Genomic DNA, 12,618 nt, shown 5'->3' with positions numbered 1-12,618 from the left:
GTGAAGAGCTTTGCTGCGTTTCTTTAATGACTTCCCTAGAGGCAGGAGCAACTGCTACATGCCCTTGAAGTAGCCTCTTCTGCAGAATGAAGAAGCCCCATTCCCACAGGCTCAAGGACAAGTAATCCAGTCCAGATCCTGACGGTGGCCTCCACTGAACTTGCTTCAGTTTATCAATGTCTTTTTTGTACAGGAAAGGCCAAAAACTGAACACAGTGTTCTAGATGTAGTCTAATGGAGTATCACCATGTGTCTGTAAAGACACTTTTGTGTCTTGCACCACCCACTGAACCCTTTTAATGATGATTTCAAGTGTTTCATTCATGTTAAAAGAAAAAAAAACAAAACAACAGAAGCACTGAATGCTGAACAGTAGCATTGAGCTACTGTTATCATCTTCAACTGACACTACGAAAAGACCCACTGTATCACTGCAGAGCTAGCAGCTCTCATTATAGGATCATAGGATCATTTAATGGTCTTGTTGTAAGCCCTTTTCTTGAGAGGGCTTATGTACCCAAAGCCCAGAGGCTGAGAGGAAAACATTTCCTGGATATGTGACAAAGGAGACACCTGCACAGTCTGTACCGTCATGTACATACACAGGGAAAGTGACATCTCAGCAGACAATTCAGACCTTAATCTGTGAGGGATTCACAAATTATGCATCTATTACATGAATTACATAGCTTACTCTCTACAGTCTGATCCAGCAAGACCTAATGCCTGCTGACAGCAGTGACATCAGAGCTCTGTGCTTTCACTTAGAACCTGACCCATGGGGACATCATCGCTCTTCAGAGAAAATCTGGGGCTATAGATGTACGCATTCTGCATATGTGGAGGCTGAAAAGCTGCCCCAGCTAGACTAGGCAGCCCAGGGTTTCACAGCGATACCCTGCCACCATTCAGAAAGACTGCAAGAACTGACAGTCCCAGAAATCACAGAAAGGCAACCCTGAAGCTCAGGAAGGCACTTGGAGGAAGAGACTTCAGTTCTAGCTAACTATCAAGGATCACATATATCATCCACTGAATTTTAAGTGCAAAATGACCTTTTTCTCCCATGGGGTCTCCTAGACACAAAATCAGGCTCTCCCTTCCTGACTACATTTCTAGCTCCACATCTTTTCAGCTTGCAATTGCAAAATATCACATAACACAGGTCAAAAGAAGTTTAAAAGCCCCATCTTGCTGAGTGCTTGAGTTGCAGTCTCCTGTACAGTGTATAGGCTCTACCTCACCTTCTGACTGTGATTTAAATGAAGCAAATTGATGGTCCTCTTGAGGCAGAGGAGTGGCTTAGGCTTGTAAATGTGGGCAAGTATTGGATGGGCCAAGCATCCAAATCACTCAGGCACTTATTGTTCAGAAGTATTTGAGTGGATCTCATGAGAGTAGTTCAGAATTCAAGGTCCAAATACACGACAAGGACTGTGAAATAGCGAGATCACAGAGCAACTATCTAGCTGGAACACCAATTCAGAAAAATAAACCTGATTTTGAAATACTGTATGAGAGAAAGTCATTCAGGCACATTTGTGGTGCCCAGATGGGTTATTTTTGCACAGTTTTTTCTTTAATTATGCGAAGCCCTCAAGGATTATAATTGTCATAAATATTTGCATAGATAAATAATTAAACCTAAAATAAATGTGAATCAAACCATCCTTTGGTAAGCCTAAAGCTTCAGAGGTGTCACTGTTTGTGTATTTTCTCATCAGAAACATGACTAGACATTTCTAACAAAACCCATCACCCAGCTGCATGATGAATGAATGCTGTGAGGGCTGTGCTTTCCTAATGAACAGCAGAATAAATTTGTTTGAAACATTTAAATTCTGATCTAATCCCCAGCTTTTATATATGTAGCCAGTTTTGAATTACAAATGACAATCATTACCATGCTATAACATTGATGTATATTGGTATTTCACTGTGTCCTAAGCACAGAGAAATGCTTTCCTGTCAGTATTGCCTTAATATCCCCAGAAGGAACTGAAAACAACTGTTGCCCCTATTTATGAACTTAAGATGGGTATATTGGTAGGCATAAAAACCAACCAAACACATTTCCTTGTACCGAAAAAAAAGCAAAAAAAAAAAAAAGCACACATATTTCAGTTGTCTGGCAGGTTGAGAACAAATTCAAGCTAAAAAAACCCCCCAGATTTCCGATTACCTTGGATACTCTGTTTGCAACCTCTCTGCCTACTGTCAGCCCCTGAACAAAGGTGCGTGCAGCAATGAACGCTCTAGTCACTTGAACCTTCAGCTTCCTGGGCACATCTCCAAAGGGCTTCAGCTGGTCTGTGTACTTGCTCACACACTCCAGGTAGTCCTCACTGAAATGGTACTGGGGGTTTATAAGCTGGAACATCCGCTCCAGCAGCCGAGCCCAGAAGTCGTTCAGCATTTCCTCCAGGTTCACGTTGCCTCCTGTGTAATAGCGCTTCAGCTCCGTGAAGAGGTCCTGGAACACCTCAGAGTTCTGCATGTACAGCATGCCGTACGTCCGGACAAACATGTCATTCAAGGATCGCTCTGCGTTCTCCAGAAGTTCTCGGAAAAACTCTGCAGGGAAAACAAGCAGGTGTTACTGGCTATAACAGCAAGGTATGAAGGGTCTCCTTATTGCATTCCTAACTCATAATTTGTCTTAATAGGTTGATACCACAGCACTTTACTACTAGAGTATAAACTGAATTCCCTATCAACGTTGAAAGATGTAAAACCTATAACACTGAGCAGAAAAACCCGTTTAAAAGAACTTCACTGAGGGTAGTTCCACTTCTTCGCGTACTATTTCAACATAGCAATCCTCGGCCCTCCACAGCCATTACACTGAATCTTCTAAGCTAAAAGTAAAGTCATTAATATGATGATTTAACTGAAAATGTAATAATTTTAGAATTCAGATTCCACTTTGATCAAGCCTTTACAACGTAGAAGCAAACCCTGGAAATAAGTCTGAATACTTATTTGCATATATTCTTGAAGAGAACTTGAAAGAGACTTGAGTGGAAATGAGAAGGATCCTTCTTAAAAGTGTCACATGTCTAGGTAATGGTAAAAATATGTTAGTAGCTTCAATAATTTTTTACTCTACTGAAGAGCAATGCTAGAACTCTTCACCAGTCATGTCACAACCATCCTACTAATTCCAGTCTGTGCTAGTTGTTTATTTTGGAGATGCAGGCATTAAGGTTTTCTTGAAAGGATTTCAGATAATTTCTTCCATGCCTTTTATCTGCTGAGGCCTAAACCATAAACAATTTCTAAATTTTGGCTTGTGGAAATTATTCTTACTAGATAGAAACTGAGCCCATGGGATAAAGTAAAAATATTTAATAATCTCTTATGTTCAGATTGTTTGATTGCAATATGGTACTTAGGATTTCCCAAAAAAATTCACTGAACATGCACAACAGTTCTTTAAACCCAGCTGACCAAACGAGAACTACTATCTCCTGGCTTTCAGAAGATCCCATCTTTTTACAGGGCTTGCTGTCAACCTTCTTAAATCACTCTGGAAAAGAGCCCTGTGGTTTGTAAATGAGGCATTGCAGACAGCAAGGCAGAGATGGCAATACCCTTGGCAAAACGTGTATTGGCTGCAATTAAGTGATTTGCAGTGAAGCAGGATCCATCACACACCAAGTCTGGGATACCAGATTCTTAATTTGTGGACACTGCCCATAGACACATCTGTGTGTGCTAACTGCAGGGATGTGCTGACTTCTCACACTCTTGGCTAATGCTATCATGTGAATACTCCTTTAACACAGGGCCCTGCTACGGCTACAGTGACATAAAAATGTAGAACCACTGCAATGCTAAGGAAAGGACAGAAATTAAGACTAAACAAGAAAAAATCAACACTAAATTTGAGGATTTGCAACTGTGATCAGAGGAAAACAGAACGCACTGAACACTGTGGACCAGTCTACAAAGACTCAGTAAGAAAAGAATCTCTTATTTCTGGCAGAAGTTGTGCATAGCTGCAGCCTTTGATCTCCCAGATAACTGGAAAGGGGTTATTATGGAAATGTATACACAGAACACTGAGTACGTACTTGCTACATCAAAGCATTTATTAAAGGGAAAATATAGTCTAATAAATATATCAATGTCTAAACTGTCATTAAAACTGCAGCTCTTCATAAGGAATGCATTACTTTTGGAAAGGGATGTGCTTTTGCCAAATAGTTTAGGTAGGGAAAAGGAAGGGGGAAAAAAAAAAAAAGGATAAAAAGGGGGGAAAAGACACTCACAATAAAAATTTTTTGCCAAGTGTAATAATTTGATATCTACAACATATAGGTTTCTGTTTAAGAGAAAAGTGAAACAAAGCTGTTTTTCACCGCTAGCCCTGATCTAGTGGTGTCTTTGACATCTAAATCACCATGATTACTATTTTGTACTTTCAGCATTTCTTCTTCTAGAAATAATGCACACTGACTGCACTGCTGAATACATCTAATTCTCTAGTCACACAACCCAGAAAGCAAAAACATGGCAGAGAACCCGGGGCTCAAATTAAAATTTGTTTTAAGGCTGGTGACAGGCTTTCCCACCAGTGCAATTGAATGAAAACAGCCTATATATGCTGGGAGGCTGCTATAAACAACTCACACACTGGCTCCTCCCAATCCATAGCTATACTGGGAATCCCACTCTTTATTTTAAAGGATCATGCCACTGCATAAGTCAGTCACAGCAAAGCTTAACTGAGTTTGCTGACAGCTCCACTTGTCTGAGATTATTAGCTTATTCTTTCTTTGTGTGGGTGTATTGTTTAGCAGTCTCACAGTCAGCTTGTTGGAAGCCAACCAAACTTTTCAGGGAGGGGTAGATATTTATTCTCCGCTTGTACAGCATCCAGCACAATGTGGTCCATGCTGGTCACAATCTTTATTTATACTGTGGTATAAACATTTCCAGTAACTCTACAAGCTTAAATTTCATGCTAGTCCCGAATGTGAAGCCATACATATTCTGTAGGAAAACTAATGTCCTTTAAACAGCAGCACAGTTATTTAATTTTTAGTCTTCTTACAGGTCTCCAGTCTTTGAGAGCTACTGCTAAAGGTAAATTATGCCACTAAAAAGTTGGAGTGTTAGTTTTTGTACACTTTGACACAAAAGACAGTTAAGAAAGCTATCTGCATCAGTAACCCCAGGCAGGATCAGAATAATAAATCAACAGCAACTACAAAATTGGATACCTTTTTAGTTCCAGACAGAAAGAGATCTCCCATGTTGTGCTAATTTCTCAATCAACTCCCATCCAGCAAAATGAATGCTGCTGTAAAGGATTACTTGCTGTTTTAGTGTGCAAATTTCCCACATATCAAGAAGGTAGTCTGCTTTGCAGTGCTTATGTATAGAAACTGTGTCCTGGCATAAATGAGCACTTGTTCCCTTCCATCAGTAGAAGCTGTATGTGCTTCTGCAAAGGTCGAATTTTGCCATGGTCTTCACAGTAATGTAAATATTTTATGTTCATTGTTAAGATGATATTTCATCAACTTGCAGGTAGTTTTTGAAAAATAACTTAATTTTTCAGCTTCAAGTAAAAGAATGAAGATGAGACAGACATTAGTCATGTTGCTTAATGTGCTTCTGGAAGGCAGTCAAGTACTAGGGTGGGAGAAGATAATCTATATGAGACAGAGCTGTGCACTGTTTTAAAATATATATCTTGTGATTTTTTTTTTGCTGCCAAAATAGGTTATCATGAGCAGTGTTTATGCTGGAAATAATTTTTCCTAATTTTGAGTGATGATTCATTCATATGAGAGTATATGTCCTATGTATGTCTTTTGTTGCCAGCATGTTTTCATACAGATTTAATTTATTAACTAGAGGGTCTCAGGAAGCCTGTTCACTTCTACGAGGTAGTTGAAAAGAATAAGGCCTAGGGCACTGAGATACTGAAAAGATGGAGAGAAGATTGCTATTGCAAGCCACTACTTGCTCTGTATACACTCAAATGGTGGGTTTCCAGTCCATGGATCACACTTTAGCTAGTTTTCAGTTTTAAACATTATTTGCAAACTTAGGATGCAAGGTAGATAATAACAGTCTACAAATGAAATCTGAATTGTTTTGGCCATGATAAGACAACTCAGTCACAAACTGAAAGGGCAGAATTGCTAGAGTCCATTACTGAAAGGTAGGAACACAGATTAAAAATAATGTCTTGTTAACTCTCACAGCACTTTGCCAACTGCAAGTTGGCATTCTCACACTATTTTGACATAGGTAAATTAGTGTCATAATGCAATTAAACATGGCAGCTGGTCTTTTTCCAAAGTGATAACTAGTTGTCACTGTAAGTCAGTGGATCAAGATTAGGGATAATATTGCAGCATGACTGATGTAATAATTGCTATTAAAAAATATATGCATAAATACCTAGAGGCATTTTTTACAGGCACAAATTTGTATTATATTTGAGTGGATATTCTATGATCATTACCAGCCTGATAAGTTCCCCTGCATTTTCTTACCTTCTGTAATAAACAAAAGCAATGTCTGACTCTGGGACAAGATGCAAAGCTAGAAATAATTTGTTTTCTAATTCCTAAAACCAAAAATATATTCATGAGTACTAAGACAAAAAAGAAAAAAAGGTAATTTCATTTAATTATCATATTCGGCACAGCTTTCCTTTTTAGCAGAACTTGAGACCTGAAGACACACTATGGTACACCTGATACACTGTTAGCTGAGAAAAAAACCAGCTCAGCTGCACAGAGCTCTGGACAGTGATACATGCCTGATTTTACATCAGTCTTTACATAAAACACAGCTCAGGGTGACATCCTGATTTCATCTATCATTCACTAACAATACCCAAACCCTAGTGGCAGTTCCCCACCATAGCCTTGTTCTCCTTCTTGTGGGGGTCTTGCTTTTCCAAGAGCTCCAAGGATTTGGATACGTAAATTCTACCAGTCTTTACCATTTTACCATGATCTACCATTTACTGTGAAGACATGCATGTATTTACACCCTGTGCAGGCTTAGTGTACCTAAATTTATTGCAAATTGTTGAATTACCAGTCCTAATGGGCTGATGGTAAGAGAATATTAGAATTCATGTAAATGGACTATGCTTTTTGAGAGAAAGAGTCTTTGGGGGTTCTTTAGGTACAGATACTTGCATTCATTACAAATACCAATGTCAGCCTTTTCCTGCATCCTATTTCTGTCCTTCTTTGCTCAGGAAGTCATTAATGAAACAAAAATATTTTGGTGAAATCTTCATCTTTTTTGTTGCAAAGGCTTTATTCTTTTATTTTCTCTTTCTTTAAATATATTCCACAATGGCATCAATTAGTGAAAGTTGTGATTTATCTCAAGGAAATTCAAGTGAAATTAACCTCTGTGGGCTTCATGCCTTTTCATTTTCCAACTGCTTTAGGCTTCTGGAGACTTTCTTTAAACAATAACAAACCTTACACAGCAAAAAGAACTCAATTTAACTTCCTGATTGAGAAAAAAATGCTATAGGAGAATATTTACAGCAGATGATTTTTCTTCCTCAGTTTTGACATTACATTTGTTTTATATTCAAGAGCAAACAAATTGCTTGCATAAGGCTACCAGTGCACTGGTATTGCTTTTTTGTCAGCCTGAATAACTAATTTTCAAATTCCCTTATAGCTTTGACCTTTAAAAACACTCAACAGTCACAACTTGGAAAAAATTTGATCTTCCATTAGAAAAAAACAAAATCTGCAGTGTGATGAGATTTGTTGAAAACTGTTCTCTCTTTTTAACTCATTTTGAATATATATACATTGCATTTAAAGCCAAGAAATACAAATCCAACAATTAAATGTGCCCTATAATTGCAAATTTCAGAATAAGTGATTTATATACTCCAGTTACATTTCGGATATGTATGAAATTATCTAGCTATTAATGGATAGCTTTCTAGACTGTCCCAAACTTTTAAACATCGTGATATTAAAAAATCTTTTGGATGCTACTAAATTTTTTAGAAGTGCAGTCTCAAAGGTTGTGAGTAAAGATGAGAGTCTCTTCTCTCTTTAATTCCTCCATTTCTCAGGCTACTGTAAGACTTGTTAACAGCAGAATTCACTGTGGTCTTCTCCCTGACTCCCATCCAGAGTCTGTGACTTCTTCCCCCTTATGGGTCAGGAAATTGCGAGAAAAGAATGAGACACAGAGAGAGGGGAAACCACTGAGGCTTCATCCTTAACCACTCCCCACTGTGGAGTGCAGAGCCAATGCAAACAGGACTGTCCTAAGCTAAAATGAGGGACATGAAGATAGGAAAGAAACACAAACACATCTATGATGGGCTGGGTTGGACAGGGTGGATCCAGCGCAGCAAAAAGGAAAAAAAACCAAAAACAAACTATGCTGCTTTTTAAACATCAAATGCCATTATCAGAACGGGAACCTAATGTGACAAAGAATTTAAGGCATTATTTAATGCCAAAGCACAAAGGATCTGTTGTACAAATGAACATTAATACAGAGTTAAAGGATCTGTCATCTACTCAAAGCTGATTACATACATTGATAAAGGCTTATAAGACTTTATTCTGCAGTGCCAAGATCAATAGGAAGATTATCAACAACTTCATGGGATGCAACCTTCAAATTCTAAATCTACTCTTCTTTCATTGCAAAACGTCATTTGAGTATGTATTAAAGGGAGTCTTCATCCTGCCAATGACTCTATACAGACACTGCTGCAACTAGTTGAAACACATAAGTTTCACATGAGGAATATTAGATATTACATACACTTTTAGAAGTCTTTACTGCACTCTAGAATCTCAGTTCTGTTGCATGTGGTACTTTATACTGATAACATATCCTTGGCTACAAATATGAAACCTGAAATTCTCAAGATGCCCTCAAAGAATTCATTGAACTTGGAGCAATAACAAAGAAAGAAAATGCTAGGAATAAAAACAAAGCAATGAGATAGTTTCACACATAATTTATAGATACACCAGTAACTGTCCCTGAAGGTTCTGCTTTCATTATCAAGTGGAAAATGCCCAAGTGAAGTACTCATAAAACGTAAGCAAAATGTTACATGGCATCAGAAGATTACATTCTAGAATATTTATAAAAGGACATTTAAATGCTTACAGAAGTGGTATTGTCATGAATATCCATGACCAAAGAGAGATGTGTAGCACTTCATGGATATCTGTGAATTTCAGAATGATGAATTTTACATCATATGTTCATAAAAATGCATAACACCTCATGAAAGATTCATAAGTCACCACAGTTTCTTCTGAAAAACATTTAAAGCTTTCATGAAAATATTAACAATATATAAACTATGGGACTCAATGCAACAATTGTTTTAAAATATAGAGACTGTACCATTTTTCTCTACACATCACTAGAGACTATTAAACACCTTGTTCAATAGTTAAAGAGATTCACCATCTGAAATTTTGCATTAAACTTCCTTGCCATGCCTATAATCTACAACCATATTCTAAACATATTAAAAGTTTGTTGACCCTTAATACAAAGTGTAAGGTGGACCAGAAGACATAGGGGAAAATTAACAACAAATTGCCTTGTTACAGTCTAGATAAAATTTAATTCAGGATAATTTATATATTCTGTTAGAAAACCAAAAATTTTTTAAAAAGGAGGCAATTTTTGGACAAGCAGGTCTGAAACCAGAGGCAGGATTTGCTATCACCAGACTCACTCCGGCGCTGCTCAGAGGTCACAGGAGTTGTGCTGGGGAGGAATGTGGCCCTGAAGTCACTGTGTGCCTTAACATCTGTTCTCAGAGGACACAACTTGAACTGACTGCAGGGAGGAGTCACACATGAGGAAGGAGCCCCTGGCTGGCCAGAGGAAAACACTGAAACCTTCACAGACTTTTATTTAGAATGGGATGATCAGCCAGAATTTGACAGCAGTGATTTGGAGGCAGAAATCTCAGCCTGGGTTTAGGGAAGTGTGGGATTGAAGTCAGCTTGCTCACCTCTTTTAGCATAGTGTCTTCTTTGTTTTCTTCCTCCCACTTTAAACAAAACAGACTACTGCGCAGAACTGTCTTTGAGGTATTTGAAAACAATGTCTTGAGCCTTACTCAACTTCAAGAAAGAGGTGTTTTCTGAAGCATCCAGAGGATTAGATCCATCCAGGGAAGTACCCAGTAGAAAGTGCAAGTGTGAATCCAAGTGTAGAAAGGTGGGGTTTAAACAGGTCAAACTAGCTGCATCACAATACTTTTAAAATTAGAACTGCAGCTACTTTCATGTCACAGTTGCAAGTGTAGAGAGCTGAAACATATTTGCACAGTTGTATTTATATAATGTAACTGCAGTAAATCCTTGCTGTTTGCCTTTCAATCTCATTTCACCTTTCCCCCTTTTTGAAGAAAGCTCATTTTAGTATTTAGAAAGAAATCAGTTTATCCCATAAAAAACCACCAAAACCTTTAGATATTTGACCTGAGACAGATACTACTGAAATAAGTGCAAAGACTTCTATTTGAGCTAACCAGCAGAAGCCTACTGTAAGGGTAGATTGAATTCTGACTTCCTTTGTAAATTATTATGTACACAAAATTAATTTTGCATAAAAGTCTGCAGCTTAAGAGGTAATGAAGTCATGTTGATGGTTTTTCCAGGCACTTCTGAATGCAGCTAATAAGTTCTGTTATGATTTAGCACTACTAACAAAAAATATAAAACTACCTCCAAGAAAATTTACCTATTTTTGAGCTTATCCAATTTTTCTACACCTACACTCAAAGGAACCCCTGGTACCATTAAGGTCAAGCAGTATTAAATCCCAGCTGGTTTCCCAGTTGTTTCTTGACTATTGGGACACTGAGCACATTACTGTTTGTTACTGACATAATGCCGATGTGATTGAATTTCTTGCTTGTAAATTGTGCCACATGTTCAAACTTCACTGAAGCAACAAACTTAGTTTTGTGACAGCAAATTAAGCTAACTTAAATGTTCTCAATTTATTAGAGGGATGATCTTATTTTTTTTTCCAAGACAATAGTAGGAAGATTAAGGGCCAGCAATGGTCCTAGAGATCAGATTTGGGCAATCAGTAACTTAAAACAAGGCAATGCATAAAATCCTAGATTATCGATAAGGTTAAGGATAACAGAGTTGTCCTGAAATAAGCTACAAATGTAAAAAAAAAAAAAAGATCTATTACTTTTAGAAGAAAACAGTCTTTCAGATTCTTGATCTGCATTCATATGCTGGTAGAAAGACCTTGGGTCCCCTAAGGAGGTTTGTGAAGTCAATAAACTTTCCTACCTGGATGTTTCAAAGATCAGGGATTAAAAAATTAAGTCAGTATTTGAATAGCTTTAAAGCCAACACAAATCTTCATCTATGGACATCAGTTCACTGGATCAAGATGCTGCATGATTGATTTTTATCTGACCTACCTTCTCAACGGGAAGTTTTTTTTGTTTTACAAGGCTGTCTAGTGGGAAAGCTTTCCAGTCAGAAGGAAACTGATATTTAAGATATGGCACAATGAACTGAAAAAACAGTTTACAAGATTGGTATATATTTAGGGTCATGTTAGATTTCAGAAAATATAACTTAATTTTTATTTGATTGAACTACACAAGAGTGGCCTTAAAACTCCTAGGCCAAGTTTATTTGAGGATTTTTTTCCATTTATTAGCTGCTGTGTTGCATATGATGTTTCCACCTAAATGGATATGTCCACGTAGAGACACCGAAGTTTTGTGCTTCTGGTGTGCTGGTAAGTTACTGAATATATTGACAACAATATTTCAATGAACCCACAAGCTGTTGACTCTTTAAGCAAATAAATTACTGCTTAAGCAAACTTTACTGCTTCCTAGGCTGTTTTGTGAGAAATAGGGTGGCTGAGTGGGAGGTAGGATCTTCAGAAAATATTTCTGGATTTTTGTGTAAGGTCTTTATTTGTCTGTTGGTAGGGGTTTTTTTGGGTAGCAGTCAATGGAATTCCAGTCCCTCTGCCTTTTACTCCTTCTTCCATCTTCTCTGCAATCTTGAGACCTTATTGTCTGTCTTCTTTGCTATAGAGTCCTCATCCCTCTCTCTCAGTCCTCACATTACATGTGAGGAGAGAGTCCTCACATTACAGACGCGTAGGCATAGGCCACGTTTTCCACATTAGCATCCAGCTCTTCCTCCTGAGTTGGAAGTGAAGTGGACACTCTTTGTCACTTCTGGTGGCAAGGATTTTTCATTCAGTTCCCAGAACAGTTGCTGGACATGATTTCCTTGTGTAATATTTGAGTGTTTTGCTTGTTTGGCCACAACAGTAACACTGTGGCGTGAACATTTGGGAAGAAAACCCCACTAACCGCTTTTCTCCTATAAATCTTGCCAGCAGAGAATAACAGCCCTCTGAGATAAGATTTGAAGAACAGGTTGAAAAGCTGATCAATCCCACTGGGCAGCAGTCAGTGAAAGGGCTAGGGTGACCTGCTCTGACTAAAGGCATTGTACTTGGTTTCCTGCACTACACTACTGCAGAAACCTTAAATAAGAGAGGATAAGCACAAATGAGGCACTACAGGTGAAACAGGAAAGCAAAATTAGAGAGGAGAATAATAGT

General features: G+C 38.0%; 1 protein-coding gene across 1 annotated transcript in view; it reads right to left on the bottom strand.

Moving 5' to 3' along the window:
- The window catches only part of GPC6 (glypican 6), a 716,537-nt gene that overhangs the window by 322,853 nt on the left and 381,066 nt on the right, over positions 1–12,618 (bottom strand). The window contains 1 exon segment of the mRNA XM_041423396.1: positions 2,183–2,574. Within this exon segment, the coding sequence (XP_041279330.1) occupies positions 2,183–2,574 (392 nt within the window).

Source organism: Onychostruthus taczanowskii, unplaced genomic scaffold, assembly GCF_017590055.1.
Source record: "Onychostruthus taczanowskii isolate IOZ18803 unplaced genomic scaffold, ASM1759005v1 scaffold77, whole genome shotgun sequence".
NCBI classification, from domain to species: Eukaryota; Metazoa; Chordata; class Aves; order Passeriformes; family Passeridae; genus Onychostruthus; species Onychostruthus taczanowskii.
The sequence above is the reverse complement of the archived record's forward strand: the minus strand, read 5'-3'. Positions and strand labels throughout refer to the sequence as shown.